This window comes from Somniosus microcephalus, chromosome 3, assembly GCF_052327205.1.
Source record: "Somniosus microcephalus isolate GS21.2 chromosome 3, FLI_Smic_1.0, whole genome shotgun sequence".
NCBI classification, from domain to species: Eukaryota; Metazoa; Chordata; class Chondrichthyes; order Squaliformes; family Somniosidae; genus Somniosus; species Somniosus microcephalus.
This window is the reverse complement of record NC_140989.1, coordinates 136,184,612-136,204,915: the sequence shown is the minus strand read 5'-3', so window position 1 is coordinate 136,204,915 and position 20,304 is coordinate 136,184,612. Positions and strand designations below refer to the sequence as shown.

Sequence of the window (20,304 nt, the reverse complement as noted above, 5' to 3'; positions counted from 1 at the left end):
GGACAGCCGTTTAAAAAAAAGCCAGAGCGGGCTCTCGCGGGCGGGCGGCGCATGCGCGGTCAGTGCCAGCGGCGCGAGGCGGCCCGCGGGGAGTAGGCAGGGAAACCCCGTGGGCTGGCGGCCGTTAGCGAGCGGCTCACTTCGGCCCCGACACCGTCAAACCTGAGAGGGGGAAGTAGAGAGAGACAGAGAGGGAAGAGGAGAAGGAGAGAGAGGGAAGAGAAGGAGAGAGAGGGAAGAGGAGAAGGAGAGAGAGAGAGGGAAGAGAGAGAGAGAGAGAAATTTTTTGAGCTTCAGGCCTGCCTGCAGCGGGCCTGGAGAGCAGCCCCGAGTCCCCCCTGCGCGAGGGTGAGGAGGAGGGGGGTGGTTGCTAAACACAATATAAAACTCAAATAAATTGTTAATTAATTCCCTAACACATAATTCAAATATTTACCTTAGTTCCCTAACACACTGAAAGTGTGGGAAAAAAAATCGTGAAAAAATCAAGATGGCGGCCACTCACCTCGGTTCAGAAGGATAAGGCCCGCCCACACACGCACCGATTGGTCGACCGGTCAGGTCACCGAAGCGTAGGATTGGTCAATCGTCAAGTCACTCGACACTCAACTGTAGGATGGCACGCGCCAGGAACCCACCGTACGATTGGTCGACCTCGACGTCACACGGTCGCTAATGAGATGCTAATGAGCGGAACGCTGAACGTTTTTTGGATACCGTGGGTGCGATTTTTGTCTGGCCGAAAGGTAAATACGCCTATGACCGGTCCAGAATCGCAAGCTTTCTTTTGAGGCGACGCGCGCGTCGGTACGCTCTATAACTTTCAAACGTATAGAACACGGACGGACAGACAGACAGACATCGGGACAGACAGACAGAAGAGCCGCTTTATATATATAGATAACTAGAATTTGATTTTTCTTTGTATAAAATATAAGTTCACCAATCTTTTCTGAGGCAACTTCAAAAGCAAATATGTTCCTACTATATACTAGCTATGTCCCATAATTAGTTAGTAAATGTAGTAAAAGAGCTGAAGACAGACAGAGCCGAGGAGAAAGCCAGTGAGCAGAAGATGATCAGAAGCAGGACTTTATATTCTGTAATGCATTTAAAAGTTTACAGTGGCTGTGTTTTTTAAAATGTATGTTTACATGAATAATGTTTTTTTTGAGCACCAAGGCAAAATCATTAACATATTTTGAAAGAACTGCATCATGATTCATGTTTGGAGAGAGTTTCTGAATAAAAGTCTGGAAATTAAATAACAGAAAATGCTGGAAACACTCAGCAGGTCAGGCAGTATCCGTGGAAAGAGAAACAGAGTCAACGTTTCTGGTCTGTGACCCTTCACCAGAACTGGAAAAAGTTAGAGATGTAACAGATTTTAAGCAGGCGCAGAGGCAGGGAACGGGGAGGAGGGGAGGAAAGAACAAAAGGGACGGTCTGTGATAGGGTGGAAGGCAGGAGTGGTTAAATGTTACAAATGGAGACGGCAGAATCATCAACAGCTGCCGCCTGTAAAAATAGGGGCAGAGGTTATGGTCTGAAATTGTTGAACTCCATGTTGAGTCCAGAAGGCTGTAAAGTGCCTAATCGAAAGATGAGGCGCTGTTCCTCGAGCTTACATTGAGCTTCATTGGAACAGTGTAAGAGGCCGAGGACAGAGTGGGAGTGGAGAATTAAATTGACAAGCGACCGGAAGCTCGGAGTCACCCTTACGGACTGAACGGAGGGGTTCCGCAAAGTGGTCACCCAATCTGCATTTGGTCTCCCCAATGTAGAGGAGAGGAGACTGCATAGTGAGCAGCGAATACAGTATACTAAATTGCAAGTACAACAAGTAAATCGTTGTTTCACCTGGAACGACTGTTTAGGGCCCTGGACAGTGGGAAGGGAGGAGGTAAAAGGGCAGGTGTTGCATCTCCTGCACTTGCACGGGAAGGTACCGTGGGGAGGGGAGGGGCTGTTAGGAGTGATTGAGGAATGGACCAGGGTGTTGCGGAGGGAGCGGTCCCTTCGGAATGCTGAAAAAGAGAGGGGAAGATATGTTTGGTGGTGGGATCACGTTGGAGGTATGCCTGGTGCTGCTCCTGGCATGCTCTTCTACACTCCTTATTGAACCAGGGTTGGTCTCCTGGCTTGATGGTAATGGTAGAGTGAGGGATATGCCGGGCCATGAGGTTACAGATTGTAGTGGAATACAATTCTGCTGCAGCTGATGGCCCACAACACCTCATGGATGCCCAGTTTTGAGCTGCTAGATCTGTTCTAAATCTATCCCATTTAGCACGGTGCTAGTGCCACACAACACGATGGAGAGTGTCCTCAGTGTGAAGACAGGACTTCGTCTCCACAATGATTGTGCGGTGGTCACTGCTACCAATGCTGTCATGGACAGATGCATCTGCGACAGGTAGTTCGGTGAAGACGAGGTCAAGTAGGTTTTTCCCTCGTGTTGGTTCTCTCACCACCTGTTGCAGGCCCAGCCTGGCAGCAATGTCCTTCAGGACTCGGCCAGCGGTGGTGACACCGAACCACTCTTGGTGATGGTCATTGAAATCCCCCACCCAGAGTACATTCTGTGCCCTTGATACTCTCAGTGCTTCTTCCAAGTAGTGTTCAACATGGAGGAGTACTGATTCATCAGCTGAGGGAGGGCGGTAGGTGGTAATCAGCAGGAGGTTTCCTTGCCCATGCTTGACCTGAAGCCATGAGACGTCATGGGGTCCGGAGTCAATGTTGAGGACTCCCAAGGCCCCTCCTGCCGGTGGGACTGGACATATTCAGGGATGGTAATGGAGGAGTTTGGGACATTGGCTGAAAGGTATGATTCTGTGAGTATGACTATGTCAGGCTGTTGCTTGACTAGTCTGTGGGATCTTCACAGCAGTAAAGTGTTCAAATCTTGGATTCCCCACTGGTAGTAACATATTTGAGTCTTATTGAGCAGGTGATACATTTCAAAATGATTTCCAAAATGCAGTTCTTCACATCAGCCACAAGTGACCCCTTACAGGAAACTTTCGTTTAACCGGAGGTTAAAAGTCCGGAAAGCTCTATCTACCGGCAAAATTTAGGAGCCGTTTTCTATAAGTTTTTTTACTTCTCGTTGCTTTTTTTCCCCAGTCAGGCTCTGCAAAGTCTGTAGCTAAGCAACAGCTTCAGCTAGAGACACTTGTGGCTGCAGCCGACTGTTCTGAAGCTGTTGCTAAGCAACAGGGTTTGTTGATTCACACGGAGCTGAAAAGCTCTGTATGTTTCAACATTAGCGCTGGTTTATACGGCAGTTTTGATCTAACGGCACCAGCTCGGTCCCGTCAGTGCCGGATACCAGAAAGTTTCCTGTATTTGGCTGCGGAGGCAACAGTGATAGATTACCACCAAAAGAACAGTGCACTGTAGTTATATTTGGCACCTACCAGAATCATGTCACAGTATGAACTAAACAGAACTGTAAACTCAGTGGAGCCAGACAAAAATAAGTTTCATGCTGATACAATTCTGAAATTTGGAAATGTAAACCAAATTAAGCTACAAACAGGGTGTATGTATTTCAGAAATAATTAGGATTAGGATGGAGTCTGTTTCCTTATTAAACTTCAAAATGGAAACTGAAGCATAGCTGTCTATATGTTGCAGGCAGGTGCTTTGATCTGTAGCTGGCCAGGGTGAAGAGCTTGGTTCTAGGTCCAAATCAAATTATTGGTGTTTTGAAGGATAATGGGTAGATTCCAAACTATGACAATCGGACTGAAATAGCTTCAACTTCTAGCAAGTGTCAAAGTATGAGCTTACAGATTAATGCAATATACCCTAAATGGCTGAATCATCAGTGGTGCTTTATTCTAAAAGTTCAAAATATACATTGTTTAAATCAGCAGCAAATTTTGGTTAACAACTGGCATGCTCTTTAGCATGCAATGCAAATATCTCCTATTAATGTGTCTTTGAAATGGATAGACTGACAGCTCTTTAGAGTTCTTTCGGTCCTGAATATATACTGTAGACTTTTCTGGAATTGACATTCAGACTTAGTGGGCTAACAAATGATTCACATTGCCCATGTATCGCACTGTGATGAAGTTTTGCAAAAGACTTTCATCCAAAAGCCTGATCATTTTAATGTCTTGTGGACTGAATCTACTTTTGTCATTTTCAAAGTATTTCTGCCATCAATAACTTTCTGCTTTCAACATGGCATACCATGGTCAAGGGTAAATGTTAGTCCTTTGCCACGCGATCCGCCTCACATACTAGCTGAAGTGCCCAGCGGTGCCGAGGCTTTTTCGAGGGCATGTTGTTGTTGGAAGAGAGAGAGAGAGCGCGACTGGGGGGGAAGAGAGAGAGCGACTGGAGGGTAGAGAGAGAGCGACTGGGGGGAAGAGAGAGAGAGACTGGGGGGAAGAGAGGGCGGGTGGGGGGAAGAGAGGGTGGGGGTAAGAGAGGGCGGGGGGGAAGAGAGGGCGGGGGGAAGAGAGGGCGGGGGGGAAGAGAGGGCGGGGGGGAAGAGAGGGCGGGGGGGAAGAGAGGGCGGGGGGAAGAGAGGGCGGGGGGGGAAGAGAGGGCGGGGGGAAGAGAGGGCGGGGGGGGAAGAGAGGGCGGGGGGGAAGAGAGGGCGGGGGGAAGAGAGGGCGGGGGGGAAGAGAGGGCGGGGGGGGAAGAGAGGGCGGGGGGGGAAGAGAGGGCGGGAGGGCGGGGGGGAAGAGAGGGCGGGGGAGAAGAGAGGGCGGGGGGGAAGAGAGGGCGGGGGAGAAGAGAGGGCGGGGGCGAAGAGAGGGCGGGGGGAAGAGAGGGCGGGGGGGAAGAGAGGGCGGGGGGGAAGAGAGGGCGGGGGGAAGAGAGGGCGGGGGGGAAGAGAGGGCGGGGGGGAAGAGAGGGCGGGGGGAAGAGAGGGCGGGGGGGAAGAGAGGGCGGGGGGGAAGAGAGGGCGGGGGGAAGAGAGGGCGGGGGGAAGAGAGGGCGGGGGGAAGAGAGGGCGGGGGGAAGAGAGGGCGGGGGGGAAGAGAGGGCGGGGGGGAAGAGAGGGCGGGGGGGAAGAGAGGGCGGGGGGGGAAGAGAGGGCGGGGGGGGAAGAGAGGGCGGGGAGGGCGGGGGGGAAGAGAGGGCGGGGGAGAAGAGAGAGCGGGGGCGAAGAGAGGGCGGGGGGGAAGAGAGGGCGGGGGGGAAGAGAGGGCGGGGGGAAGAGAGGGCGGGGGGGAAGAGAGGGCGGGGGGGAAGAGAGGGCGGGGGGGGAAGAGAGGGCGGGGGGGAAGAGAGGGCGGGGGGGAAGAGAGGGCGGGGGGGAAGAGAGGGCGGGGGGGAAGAGAGGGCGGGGGGAAGAGAGGGCGGGGGGGAAGAGAGGGCGGGGGGGAAGAGAGGGCGGGAGGGGAAGAGAGGGCGGGGGGGGAAGAGAGGGCGGGGGGGAAGAGAGGGCGGGGGGGGAAGAGAGGGCGGGGGGGAAGAGAGGGCGGGGGGGGAAGAGAGGGCGGGGGGGAAGAGAGGGCGGGGGGGAAGAGAGGGCGGGGGGGAAGAGAGGGCGGGGGGGGAAGAGAGGGCGGGGGGGAAGAGAGGGCGGGGGGGGAAGAGAGGGCGGGGGGGAAGAGAGGGCGGGGGGGAAGAGAGGGCGGGGGGGAAGAGAGGGAGGGCGGGGGGGAAGGGAGGGGGGGAAGAGAGGGCGGGGGGGGGAGAGGGGGCGGGGGGGAAAGAGGGGGCGGGGGGGAAGAGAGGGCGGGGGGGGAAGAGAGGGCGGGGGGGAAGAGAGGGAGGGCGGGGGGGGAAGAGAGGGCGGGGGGGAAGGAAGGGAGGGCGGGGGGGGAAGGGGAAGGGAAGGGGGGGAAGGGGAAGGGAAGGGAGGGGGGAAGGGAAGGGAGGGGGGGGAAGGGGAAGGGGGGAGGGGAGAGGGGAAGGGAGGGCGGGGAGGGGAAGGAGAGGGAGGGCGGGGGGGAGGGAGGAAGGGAGGGCTTGAGGCTGAGAGACGGCCACGGCCACGACCGGTTGCCGGGGTAACACTGCCGCGCCGCCCCGCCCCGCACTCCCGAGAGCCCTGCTCTCCGAGCCCCGCACTCCCGAAAGCCCCGCTCTCGAAGCCCCAGCCGCCCCGCCCCGCCGAGAGCCCCGCTCTCCGAGCCCGCCCCGCACTCCCGAGAGCCCCGCCCCCCCCCGGCTGAGTGCCCCGCTCTCCAAGGCCGAGATCCGCACCCCCCCGCCCGATCCGAGCGCGGAACAGAGACGCCGCGTCTCACCTGCTCCTGCTGCGCGCGCACCCTGACCCTCGTGGCTGACGCCGTTGCCCCGGGTAACGTGACACGGGGGGGCGGGGGGGTGAGGAGCTTAGCAGAAGCCCAATTACCTAGCTCGGGCCTGGCTGGGCAAGAAAGGCCCAGGCTTTCAGGCCTAAGAAAAAAACGGGGCAAGGTAGGAAAAAGAATCTTCAGGTTAGAGAAAATATTTACAAATGAGTGATTTTTTTTAAAACAATTTAATAAATTCAATTTTATTTTGCTGGAAATGTATATTTGAAAAGAAAGATGCAGAAAGCAGGAAAAAGAATGGAAGCAAGATGGCGGCTACTCACCTCGGTTCAGAACGATAAGGCCCGCCCACACACGCACCAATTGGTCGACCGTCAGGTGACCAAAGCGTAGGATTGGTCAATCGTCCCGTCACTCGACCGCAGGAGGGCCCGGCCGCACGCGGGCAGCAAGCCGGCGTACGATTGGTCGACCTCGAGGTCACTCTGTCGCTAATGAGCGGATAATGAGATGCTAATGAGCGGAATGTTGAAGGTTTTTCGGATACCGCGGGCGCGATTTTTGTCCGGCCGAAACGTAAATACGCTTATGACCGTTTGGGAAAGGTAAGCTTTCTTTCGAGGTAACGCACGCGTAGGTACGCTCTATAACTTTCGAGCGCATAGCCGCCCAGACGCACACGTGCAGACAGACAGAAGGACAGACAGATCGACCGATTTATATATATAGATAGACTAGCTGGAGTGCCCGGCGGTGCCGAGGCTTTTTCGAGGGCATGTTGTTGTTGGAAGAGAGAGAGAGAGCGACTGGGGGGAAGAGAGAGAGCGACTGGGGGGAAGAGAGAGAGCGACTGGGGGGAAGAGAGAGAGCGACTGGGGGGAAGAGAGAGAGCGACTGGGGGGAAGAGAGAGAGCGACTGGGGGGAAGAGAGAGAGCGACTGGGGGGAAGAAGAGAGCGACTGGGGGGAAGAGAGAGAGCGACTGGGGGGGAAGAGAGGGAGAGGAGGGGAGGGGAGGGAAGAGAGGGAGGGGAGGGAAGAGAGAGAGGGAGGGGAGGGGGAGGGGGAGGGGGAGGGAGGGGAGGGGGGAGGGGAGGGGGGGGGAGGGGAAGGGGGAGAGGAGGGAGGCGGGGAGGGGAGGGGAAGGGTCCCCGAGCTCCCTGAGCCCCGTCCCCCCAAACTCCCGAGCCCCCTGGTTGGCCCCCCCGAGACTGCCCCCCCCCCCCCCCCGAGGCTCGCCCCCCCCACCAACCAAGCAACGAACTCCGGAGGCGCGATCTTCCGAGCACCGGCCTCCCGAGCTGGCTTCAAGATTGTGGCTGTGCGAGACGGCCGGCGGGCCCGGTTGCCAGGGTAACCCTTGACGCTCACCAAGCCCCGCCCCCCGGCCGAGCCAGAGAGAGAGACGCCGCGTCTCAGCTGCTCCTGCTGCGCGCGCACCCTTTAGTAAGGTAGCGGCGCTGGGCTGAGGCCCGCCCCTCCAGCCTTCGAGTGGGGCCGGGAGGTGCCTAGCTCGGGCTTGGGTGCGGAGGAGAGGCCGAGGCTTCGAGGCCTACCTGGAAAAACGGGGAAAGGTAGGAAAATTGAGATTAGATAAGTTAATGACTTTCTAAATCATTTTTTTTAAAAACAATATGTGTTTTAAAAGCAACGTTTTTTTTAAAGACGCAGAAAGCGGGAAAAAGAAAGGAAAAGTTTGGAATCAAGATGGCGGCGACTCAGCTCGGTTCAGAACAATAAGGCCCGCCCACACACGCACCGATTGGCCCGGCGGCACACGCCAGCAACCCGGCGTACGATTGGTCGAGCTCGAGGTCACTCTGTCGCTAATGAGCGGATAATGAGATGCTAATGAGCGGAACGTTAAGGTTTTTTGGATACCGCGGGCGCGATTTTAGCCCGGCCGAAACGTAAATACGCTTAAAACCGTTTTGGAAAGGTAAGCTTTCTTTCGACGTAACGCACGCGTAGGTACGCCCTGTAACTTTCGAGCGCATAGCCGCCCAGACGCACACCTGCAGACAGACAGACAGAAGGACAGACAGAAGGACCGATTTATATATATAGATACACACACACAAAGGGTGTAGGTTTCAGTTCATAAGAAATGCAGTCAAACTAGAAAAACTCCTCTCTCCCATGAGCACTACACAAAAGCATTGGAAGAAAGCCTAATCCGTAATATGGTGACCTCGTAGACCTTCACCACAGTGAAAGGATTAGGCCCAAGTGCAAAGTAGAGATGTTACAGGGATTTCCAAGATAAAATCAGAATATTTATAGCTAAGTTTGGTTATACCTTTGATAATTTTTTGCAAATTCAGATTATAAATATAATGTTTTAGAAGTATAGTCAGTGGTTCCAAAAGCTACGGGGCCATTAGATGACCTTGAAGCAAAACATTTTTGAGCCATCTTATTAATTGTTTTTGTGGTATTTGCCAGTTCATGAATGGTAGCTTTGAAAAAGAATTGAACAATTTGCTTATTTTTTTTGGGCTGGTTACTTGTTGCTGAATAGTAGCTTCTGCCATAAATGAAAGGAGCGGAGCTTGGTTGGCTGAAAGATCCAACTGGCTAAATGTGAATTCATCTGCATTAACAAATTTACAGATAGTGGTTATTTTAACCAGTTACAATATCAATTTTTTGTGCTTTAATTCTCTACTTCTTTGAAAGTGTAATGCTACAGACTCATACTAGATGCAACATTTTGAATTGTAGATACAGAAATGAAACACGCAGGGAAAAAGTTGTGCTATTTTAGATATATATTAATCATCATCAGTAGTCAGTAAATATTTGTTAAAATTATTTAATCTGACAAGGAACTTGGATATATGCCAAAATAATTTCAAAATGATGGACGAAGGTGAAGGAGGAAACTGTTTACAATATAATTTATGAACAAATATTCTTTTGCACTTTTCCTCAGTCATGCAAAAGCACTGCACCCAAAGTGTGAAGAAACTTTACTGATGGATCATGGGTTTATGACCATTGTCCCCCATGTTCCAGAGCACCTACTCTCAGTTATATCACGATGGGAAACGCTAATCAGAGACCTTGAGGGAAAAGAGGGAAAGCCACCCGAGCCAATTGTGCACCCCTCAAGTATGTGGTTCAAAACAACATTTCAGAAGCTTGGGAGGAGATCCCCATTCTCATATCCAATTGTGGTCTATTATTGTCACTTTTGAACTGATGAATTGCAAAGGGGCAAAAAAAAGGGATCCACCATACTTTTACATGATGTATTTTAAGACTACAGTACTTGTAAAATTAAAAACTTATCTTGTTCATACTCTTAGGGTAAAAAAAACACTAACGTTTTCAGACACTTCTCTTCTCTTCTTTGTCTGAATCATTTCTGTTTCCACTTTCTCTGCAAGCTCCAGCTTTCGTCTGTTTTTCCTAAACGCAGATAAGCTGAACTCTAAATAGGATTAAAAAAAAACACTATTGTATTAAACACGTGTGCACTTGATGTAATATGCCAATAACTGTTACTCACAAAAGTCAATAATATTTTAGAAGTGGAAGTAAAGTTTTGCACTTTGTTGCGACTTTTGTAATAATGAACCCAGTCAAAGCAAAGTATAGGATTCTAAATGGGTCTGAAAGAAGTTCATTGAAGAATTTAGCAGTGCTTCCCTCCCACAATAGCGTTTGGTGAGTAAACTCAATGTGTGATGCGATATGATACTGAGTCATACATAGCAGAGAGATCTCAAGTTTTATCCCTAATGTGTGCTTAGATAGATAACCTCAGCTAGAACAGTAGTGGGAGGGAAGGGAAGAAGGAAAAAGAAATGTCTGACTCCCTTTCACACATACGTAGCTGGGGCTCCTGCTCCTGGTAACTATCCAACCAGGGAGGGGAAAAAGATGCAATGACATAATTGATTTTTTTTTTTTAAGAATCGGCAGCCTGTTTCACACTCAACCCGATTTTCTTTTAAAAGCAAATCGAGCGGGATGTAAAACAGGCTGCTGATTCATTATCACCTGTTTTGCGCTGCAGCCCAAGTCCAATTTCACGCCCTAAGGTTTTGGTCCATATGCTTTTATACTGTAGAGGATGTATCAGTGTTCTATGCAAAGCCCGAAAATAAATTAATTAACTATTTCAAAACTTAAGAATGACTAAGCCAGCTAAACCTCCTATTTAAATCCAGAAATAGGGTCCTACACGACCCTGTAGCAAAGCAGGGCCAGTGTCATCACTTTCATTTGGCATCGCGTGGAGTTTAAAAATTTAGTATGGTGTTAAACATAGCTTACAAAGTGCTCAAGCAGTTTAGTGGACCCCAAGCAATTTTTCCCCCAAACCTACCCGATTTAAATATATGGAGAACACAAATTACGTCAGAAGGCTGGCGCAAGCACAATGTTTCAAATCGCCTCCTTCTGTGCTGCGAAATTCTACAATTCTATTTTATTGCATAGCTGTTAAAAGTCTCTGAAAAATACATGTGCAGTTTGTTTAGAATTACAGAATGGTTACAACACAGAAAGAGGCCCGTTGAGCCAGTGCCAGCTCTCTGCAAGAGCACTTCAGCTAGTCCCACTCCCCTGCTCTTTCCCCGTAGCCCTGCAAATGTTTTTCCCCCTTCAGGTACTTACCCAATTCCCTTTTGAAAGCTATGATTGAATCTGCCTCCACCACCCTCTCAGGCAGTGCATTCCAGATCCTAACCACTCACTGCGTAAAAAGTTTTTCCTCATGTCGCCTTTGGTTCTTCTGCCAATCACCTTAAATCTGTGTCCTCTGGTTACCAACCCTTCTGCCACTGGAAACAGTTTCTCCTTATTTACTCTATCAAAACCATTCATGATTTTAAACACCTCCATCAAATCTCCTCTTAACCTTCTCTGCTTTAAGGATAACATGGTGTGGAGATGCCAGTGTTGGACTGGGGTGGACAAATGTAAGAAGTCACACAACACCAGGTTATAGTCCAACAGTTTTATTTGAAATCACAAGCTTTCGGAGCGCTGCTCCTTCGTCAGGCGAAGTGGAGAGATGCATAAAGACACAGCTTATATAGTCAGAGAATAATGCCAGATGATTACAGGTAATCTTTCTAACTGCCATTTATCACATCTCGGCAGAGAGATAATCACAGCAATCAAAGGTGTGAATGGTGTCCAAACAGGTCAGTCAGGAAAACATTACATCAAAGAACAATGAGGTGGGGGCACAAGGGGTCAAATGTTGCAGATGCTGGGGTCTGTATGAAAAACAAAAAACAGACAAAAACACATTTTTTTTGGCTGGAAATCACAGCAGGTCCGGCCGCATCTGTGTAGAGAGAACAAGCCAATGACGACTCGAGTCTGGATGACCCTACGTCAGGTGGGGTTACATGTAGCGTGACATGAACCCAAGATCCCGGTTGAGGCCGTCCTCATGAGTGCGGAACTTGTCTATCAGTTTCTGCTCTACGATTTTGCGTTGTCGTGTGTCTCGAAGGCCGCCTTGGAGGATGCTTACCCGAAGATCGGAGGCTGAATGTCCTTGACTGCTGAAGTGTTCCCCGACTGGGATGGAACACTCCAGCCTGGCGATTGTTGCGTGGTGTCTGTTCATCCGTTGTTGCAGTGTCTGCATGGTCTCGCCGATGTACCATGCTCCGGGGCATCCTTTCCTGCAACGTATGAGGTAGACAACGTTGGCCGAGTCACATGAGTATGTACCATGTACCTGGTGGGTGGTGTCCTCATGTGTGATGATGGCATCTGTGTTGATGACCTGGCATGTCTTGCAGAAGTTGCCGTGGCAGGGTTGTGTGGTGTCGTGGTCGCTGTTCTTCTGAAAGCTGGGTAATTTGCTGCGAACGATGGTCTGTTTGAGGTTAGGCGGCTGTTTGAAGGCGAGTAGTGGAGGCGTGGGGATGGCCTTAGCGAGGTGTTCGTCGTCATCGATGACATGTTGAAGGCTGCGAAGAACATGGCGTAGTTTCTCCGCTCCGGGGAAGTACTGGACGACGAAGGGTACTCTGTTGGTTGTGTCCCGTGTTTGTCTTCTGAGGAGGTCAATGCGATTTTTTGCTGTGGCCCGTCGGAACTGTCGATCGACGAGTCGAGCGTCATATCCTGTTTTTACGAGGGCATCTTTCAGCGTCTGTAGGTGTCCATCGCGTTCCTCCTCGTCTGAGCAGATCCTGTGTATTCGCAGGGCTTGTCCATAGGGGATGGCTTCTTTAACGTGGTTAGGGTGGAAGCTGGAGAAGTGGAGCATCCTGAGGTTGTCCGTGGGCTTGCGGTAGAGTGAAGTGCTGAAGTGTCCGTCTTTGATGGAGATTCGTGTGTCCAAGAATGAAACCGATTCTGAGGAGTAGTCCATGGTGAGTTTGATGGTGGGATGGAACTTGTTGATGTTATCGTGTAGTCTTTTCAGTGATTCTTCGCCGTGGGTCCATAGGAAGAAAATGTCGTTGATGTATCTGGTGTATTGCGTTGGTTGGAGGTCCTGTGCAGCGAAGAAGTCTCGCTCGAACTTGTGCATGAAGATGTTGGCGTATTGGGGTGCGAATTTGGTCCCCATGGCTGTTCCGTGTGTTTGGGTAAAGAACTGGTTGTCGAAGGTGAAGACATTGTGGTCAAGGATGAAGCGGATGAGTTGTAGGATGGCGTCTGGAGATAATTTTTTTTGTCTGTTTTTTGTTTTTCATACAGACCCCAGCATCTGCAACATTTGACCCCTTGTGACCCCACCTCATTGTTCTTTGATGTAATGTTTTCCTGACTGACCTGTTTGGACACCATTCACACCTTTGATTGCTATGATTATCTCTCTGCCGAGGTGTGATAAATGGCAGTTAGAAAGATTACCTGTAATCATCTGGCATTATTCTCTGACTATATAAGCTGTGTCTTTATGCATCTCTCCACTTCACCTGACAAAGGAGCAGCGCTCCGAAAGCTTGTGATTTCAAATAAAACTGTTGGACTATAACCTGGTGTGTGACTTCTTACATTAAGGATAACAACCCCAGCTTCTCCAGTCTCTCCATATAACTGAAGTCTCTCATCCCTGGTACCATTCTAGCAAATCTCTTCTGCACCCTCCCTAAAGCGTGGCACCCAGAATTGAAGACAATACTCTAGCTGAGGCCTAACCAATGCTTTATAAAAGGTTTAGCATTTGTTTTTGTACTCTATGCCTCTATTAATAAAGCCAAGGAGCCCATATGCGTTAACAGCCTTCTCAACTTGTCCTGCCACTTTCAAAGATTTGTGTACATCCACCCCCAGGTCTCTTTGTTCCTGCACCCCCTTTAAAATTGTACCATTTAGTTCATATTGCTCTCCGCATTGTTCCTACCAAAATGCATCACTTCACACTTCTGTGTTAAATTTCATCCACCATGTGTCCACCCATTTTACCAGTCTGTCCATGTCCTCCAATAGTCTGTTACTAGTCTCCTCACTGTTGACTACAGTCCCGAGTTTCGTATTATCTGCAAACTTTGAAATTATGCTCAAGTCCTGGTCATTAATATATATCAAAGAGAGCCCTGGGGAACACCACTGTATATTTCCCTCCAGCCTGAAAAACAACTGTTCACCGCTACTCTCTGCTTTCTATCCCTTAGCCAATTTTGTATCCATGCTCCCACTGCTCCTTTAATCCCATGGGTTTTAATTTTGCTAACAAGTCTATTATGTGGTACTTTGTCAAACGTCTTTTGAAAGTCCATATACACATCAACCACATTACCCTCATCAACCCACTCCATTACTTCATCAAAGAACTCGATCAAGATAGTCAAACACGATTTGCCTTCAACAAATCCGTGCTGACTTTCATTTATTAGCCCATAATTTGCCAAATGCCAATTAATTTTGTCCTAGATTATTGTCTCTCAAAGTTTCCCCACCACGGACGCAAGGCTGACTGGCCTGTAGTTGCAGGGTTTATCCCTCTCCACTTTTTCGAACAAGAATGTAACATTTGCAATCCTCCAGTTCTCTGGCACCATCCCCCTATCCAAAGAGAATTGGAAGATTGCAGCCAGAAGCTCCGCAATTTCCCCCTTACTTCCCTGAGTAATTTAGGATGCTGACTTTTTTACTTTGAGGACTGCCAACCTTTTAAGTACATCCTCTTTATCTAATTTCATCCCATCCAATATCGCTACTGCGTCCTCCTTTACTGCTACATTAGCAGCATCCTCTTTTCTAGTGAAGACAGATGCAAAGTACTCATTTAGTACCTCAGCTATACCCTCTGCCTCTACAAGATGATCGCCTTTTTGGTCCCGAATCAGTCCCACTCTTCCTTTGAGACTCCTTTTATTATTTATATGTGTTTAGAAACGACTTTTGGGTTCCCTTTTATGTTAGCCGCTAAGTTATTCTCATACTCTCTCTTTGCCCTTCTTATTTCCTTTTTTAGATCTCCTCTGTACTTTTTATATTCAGCTTGGTTCTCTACTGTATTATGAACGTTGCAAGTGTCATAAGCCTCCTTTTTCTGTCTCATTTTAACCTCTATCTTTTGTCATCCAGGGAGCTCTAGCCAAGGATGCCCTTCCTTTCTCCCTCATAGGAATGTATCTCCTCTGTACCCAAACCATCTCCTCTTTGAAGATCTGTTCAATTACTGTTTTGCCGATCAACTTTTGATACCAATCCAACGGCACCAGATCCCTTTTCAACTCACTGAAGTTAGCCTTCCTCCAGTTAAGTATTTTTACGCTTGATTGTACCTTGTCCTTTTCCATAACTATTCTAAACCTGATATTATGATCACTTCGCAAAATGCTCTGCCAATGAAACATGCTCTACTTGCCCCACTTTGTTCCCCAGAACTAGATCCAGCACCACTTCCTTCCTTGTTGGGCTGGAAACACACTGATCAAGAAAGTTCTACTGTATACATTTTTGGAATTCCTCCCCCCTCTTTCCCCTTTAAACTGTTACTATCCCCAGTCTACATTAGGATAATTGAAGTCCCGCATTATCACTACTCTAGTTCTTGCATCTTTCTGTAATTTGCTCCTCTATCTCCTTCCCACTATTTGGTGGCCTATAATATACACCCACTAGCGCAATAACTCCTTTATTGTTCCTTAATTCTAACCAAACAGACTCTGTCCTCGGCCCTGCAACTACATCATCCCTTTCCACTGCTATAATAGTTTCTTTGATCAATACTGCCAATGCCCCCCCTCCTATTTACCCCTTCCCTATCTTTCCTAATTATCTTGTAGCCAGGAATAGCAAGATCCCAATCCTCCCCTTCTTTAAGCCAGGTTTTGGTTATTGCCACTATATCATAGTCCCATGTGGCAACTTGTGCCTGCAGCTCACCAACCTTATTTACCACTCAGTGCACTCCAAGCCAATCTTGGACTGCAATTTCTGAACTATTCTTTACTCTAATGCTACTTGCCTCTGCACCTTGATTCTTCTCTCTAATGTTGCATCTTGGCGCTCATCCTCCTGCCAAATTAGTTTAAACCCTCCCCCACAGCGTCAGTTAACCTTCTTGTGAGGAAATTGGTCCCAGCTTTGTTAAGGTGCAACCCGTCCACCTTGAACAGGTCCCTCCTGCCTAAGAACTAGCCCCAATGCCCCAGGAATCTGAAGTCCTCCCTCCTGCACTATTTCTCCATGCACACATTAATTTGTTTTATTTCCTACTATTTTCTTATACTCACTAGTGCGTGGCACTGGGAGTGATCCAGAGATAACTACCTTGGAGATCCTAATTTTTAACTTTCTCCCTAGCTCCTGAAACTCTGACTGCAGGACCTCAACCTTTTTCCTTCCTATGCCATTGGTTCCCACATGGACCACAACTTCTGGTTGTTCCTCTTCGCCCCTCAAAATGTTTTGCAACCTCTCAAGTGATGTCCTTTACCCTGGCACCAGGGAGGCAACACGCCATGCTGGATTCACATCAGCAGTTACAGAAACGCCTGTCTATCGAATCCCCTATGACCACTGCATTACTACACTTTGCTGTGTCCTCCTGTGTCGTCATTTGCCCCACAAATGAGGCATTGTGTAGGCAAGGCATCATTTTGCTAGCTTATATAGACATGAAACAAATCAAGCCTGACAACACTATTCCAAGTGTTGCAGACCATGCAATCATCCATCAGCAATTAAAAAAATAGGATTATATGCAAAAAGTTCTCAGTTCAGTTTCAATGCCCCAATATCTCCAAGCCAGGAGAGGTTAGGAAGCAGGCTACCTGTAAGGTCCTTGAAGTAAAACACTTAAAAAAAAAAAAAAAAAAAAAAAAAAAAAAACACATTTTGGAAAGCTTGTCATTAACTGTAGCACGTAAAAATTGGACAGGACTGTATAGTGAATATAAATGCAAGTTTTTTCCCCCCATAAATATGAAGAATTTTATATTTCTGAAAAATAATTCCATTAGTCTTCGAAGGCTAGAAAAGCGAAGCTGAAATGTCCTTACTTGTTGCCATTATGTCAGGAGGACATGGTACAATTCCATGATCCACTGCCCATTTGTGAGCCCCTTCGCCAACTAAAAAACTAAAGACAAAGAAGAAAATAATTAATAGGTTCAATAAAAACAGCAACATTATCAAGTAATAAAATATGTGAGCAATATACAGGTAATAGAAGTGATAATGATGGGAGAAGGTATTGCACTTCCCCTTAGCACATCTACTACAACAATCAACTTACACAATATAGTGAAATTAACATACAATGCATTACAAAGTAATTTACAAAAGAACAGTAAGGGGAATACAAAGGTAATTAAGGGTAGGTCGAAAAGGTGACTCTCAAGGAGGTTTTTTAAAAAAAGCCTTAGGAGAGAGACAGGACAATTTAGGGAAGGAGTTCCAGAGAGCACTGCTGTAATGTATGTACCTTTAAGGGGGGGGAACTACTTCTTACAGCTCATGTATACTGTAGTACCGGCAGTGACCACACCTGTATATAACATTGAGTAGTAATCTGTACAGATCAGTTGCAGTCTGAGCCACGTTGAGTAAACACCGTTTGTACCGTTCTCCGCAGTCTGTGTCTGATTATACACGGACGTAACCTTGGCGACGAGGCAGGTTCGAACCTACCTGCAACTCCGCATCACCTCCCGGGGATTCGTTCCTGAAGGTCAGTGGATTGGAGGTCAAGGCCAGAAACTCGGGCGTCGACCACGGGCAACCGCCCAGTCATCCAGCAGAGACTCGAGAATTGCAGGGGAGGCTGTCGAGAGCCAGGCTTGGCTTTCCAGTCGAGGTGGTCCAGCGAAACGGGCTGGCAACAGGTAGTGCGCAGACCCTTCCCGGACAGCGGCAGGTTAAAGCCAGACCGAGCGGCACAGCAAAGGGCCGAGCAGCGTCGACGGGGGAGAGAGAGAGGGCAGAGCGCACAGGGCGCAGCTGGTGTTCAGGGGCCGAGCAGCGTTGGAGAGAGGGAGAGAGAGACGCGCAGAAACCCGCGAGGCGCCGCCATTGCCACGAGGACCGCCGAGAGCGGCGTTGGCAGCAGCACAGGAGAAGCACGCGAAACCTACAGGGCGCCGCCATTGCCACAAGAACCGGCAGCAGCGGGGGAGGAAGGAAAGAGCGGGAGACGCCATTTTAAGCCATTGGGAGACGCCATTTTAAACCACACCCAAAATGCCGAAGAGTGGCAGTATCACCGCATTTGACAATGAAGTCGAAGATTGGACTATATATGTCGAACGAATAGAGGTGTACTGCAAGGCAAATGACGTATCAGTGACAAGAAAGCGTCGGTATTGTTGAATTTAGTGGGTGCAAAGACGTAGGGGTTACTAGATTTCGCAATAACCCAAACGAAGCCAATGGAAAAGAGTTTTGAAGAGATAGTAACGATACTACAGGAACATTTAAACCCCACACCGCTGCTGATAGCAGAAAGATTCAAGTTTCACAAACGGAACCAGCATAAGGATGAAAGCAATGCTGATTATTTAACAGAACTGCGCAAACTATCGAAACACTGCCAGTTTGGAGCGGGACTGGCAGATACCTTAAGGGACAAGTTTGTGTGTGGGCTTCAAAGTGAAGGAACCCAGAAACGGCTTATATCTGAAAAGGACCTTACGCTGGAAAAGGCTTTCAGCATTGCGGTATCATATGAAGCAGCAGCACGGGGCGCTGCAGAGATACAACAGAGACCGCAAGAATATGGCACAAACGAAATGTCATATGGAACAGAGAAGTGCTATCGCTGCGGCAGAACAACACACGACCAGAATGATTGCTGGTTCAAAGACAAAGTGTGCAGACAGTGTGGAAAAGTAGGACACATAGCACGAGTCTGCAGGTCGGGAAAGAAAACCAGCAATAAGAAACCTACCAAAGGAAAGTACAAGAAGGTACATAAGATAACGGAGAATAGTTCAGTCGAACAAAAGAGTGATAACGACTCCGAAAGCAGGGAACTGAGTTGTCTGAAACTGCATAATATGATCACAACAGAGGATCACCGAACCATTTGGGTCACTCTCAAGATAGCAGGAGTCCAGGTAAAGATGGAATTGGACACAGGATCAGCCCTAACAGTCATAAACCGACAGGACTACGAGCGGCAATTCTCACACATACCCTTGAGAGACACAAAAATTATTTTGAAGATGTACACGGGGCAAAAAGTCTACCCCAAAGAAAAAATAAGGGTGACCGTTATATATAACGGTAAGGAAACACCAAAACTAGACCTGTATGTATTGCAAGATGGAGGACCACCATTACTGGGACGTGAATGGATCCGGAAAATACAACTGGATTGGCATTCCATACAGGCACTGACTGTGGCTGACAAAAAGGATGACGACGTCACACCTGGGCAACTGTCAAAGATCCTAACTGACACGAAAGAAGTGTTCCAGCAAGGACTCGGAACACTAAAAGGCATGACAGCGACGATTAAAATGGAAGAAAACACAAGTCCAAAATTTTTTAAGGCCAGATCCGCCCAGCCGTCGAAGCAGAGCTGGAGAGTCTGGAACGTTCAGGTGTACTGTCCAAGGTAGACTGGAGCGAGTGGGCTACACCCATCGTCCTTGTGATGAAAAAGTCGTTGAGCAGCACGCCTGGGGAACCAAGGAAGGTTCGCATCTGTGGGGACTTTAAGGTAACAGTGAACCCGGTCCTTCACACCGTACAATATCCACTTCCGCGGATTGAAGATATTTTCGCCTCGCTATCTGGAGGGAAACGCTTCACTAAGATTGATCTGGCCCAGGCGTATCTGCAAATGGAGGTAGAAGAAGCATCAAAAAAATACCTCACAATCAACACCCATAAAGGTCTCTACCAATACAACCAGCTGGTATTCGGGGTAGCATCAGCTCCGGCTATTTGGCAGAGGGCAATGGAACAAGTCATGCAAGGGATCCCAGGGACCCAGTGTTATTTGGACGACATCCTGGTCACGGGCGAAAATGACAGTGATCACCTTGCCAACTTGGAGCAGGTGCTCACTAGATTGCAGGAATATGGGCTCCGAGCTAACCGCCCCAAATGCGAGTTTTTTAGAAAACAGATCTCGTATTGTGGCCACGTTATCGATAAAGAGGGGTTACATAAGTCCCCAGAGAAGATTGAGGCAGTAGTCAAGGCTCCAGCACCGGAAAATGTGTCACAACTGAGGTCGTTCCTCGGGCTGGTAAACTACTACCATAAGTTCTTGCCAAATTTGTCTACAATACTACACCCACTGAACACCCTACTGCAAACTGGGGTGCCATGGAAGTGGAGTGGCGAATGAAGACGAGCTTTCCAGAAGAGCAAAACACTAATCACATCGAAAGAGGTATTGGCCCATTACAACCCAGCATTACCAATTCAGTTGGCATGTGATGCGTCACCCTACGGCATTGGAGCGGTGCTGTCGCACAAATTCTCGGACGGCTCAGAGAGGCCAATAGCCTTTGCGTCACGATCACTAACCTCAGCCGAGTGTAACTACGCCCAGATTAACAGGGAGGCCCTCAGCCTAGTGTGGGGAGTGAAAAAGTTCAATCACTATCTGCACGGGCAGAAATTCACCTTGCTGACTGATCACCAGCCTCTTGTCTCCATTTTTAATCCAGAGAAGGGCG

General features: G+C 48.9%; 1 protein-coding gene across 9 annotated transcripts in view; it reads right to left on the bottom strand.

Annotated features, from left to right (window-relative positions):
• tasp1 (taspase, threonine aspartase, 1) overlaps positions 1-20,304 on the bottom strand; it is a 191,716-nt gene that overhangs the window by 107,923 nt on the left and 63,489 nt on the right. For all 9 annotated transcript variants that reach the window (XM_085981660.1, XM_085981659.1, XM_085981661.1 and 6 more), the window contains exons 6-7: positions 16,672-16,751; positions 9,562-9,668 (exon numbers count right to left, since the gene is read on the bottom strand). In XM_085981660.1, the coding sequence (XP_085837786.1) occupies positions 9,562-9,668; positions 16,672-16,751 (187 nt within the window). The remainder of the gene's footprint in view (positions 1-9,561; positions 9,669-16,671; positions 16,752-20,304) is intronic.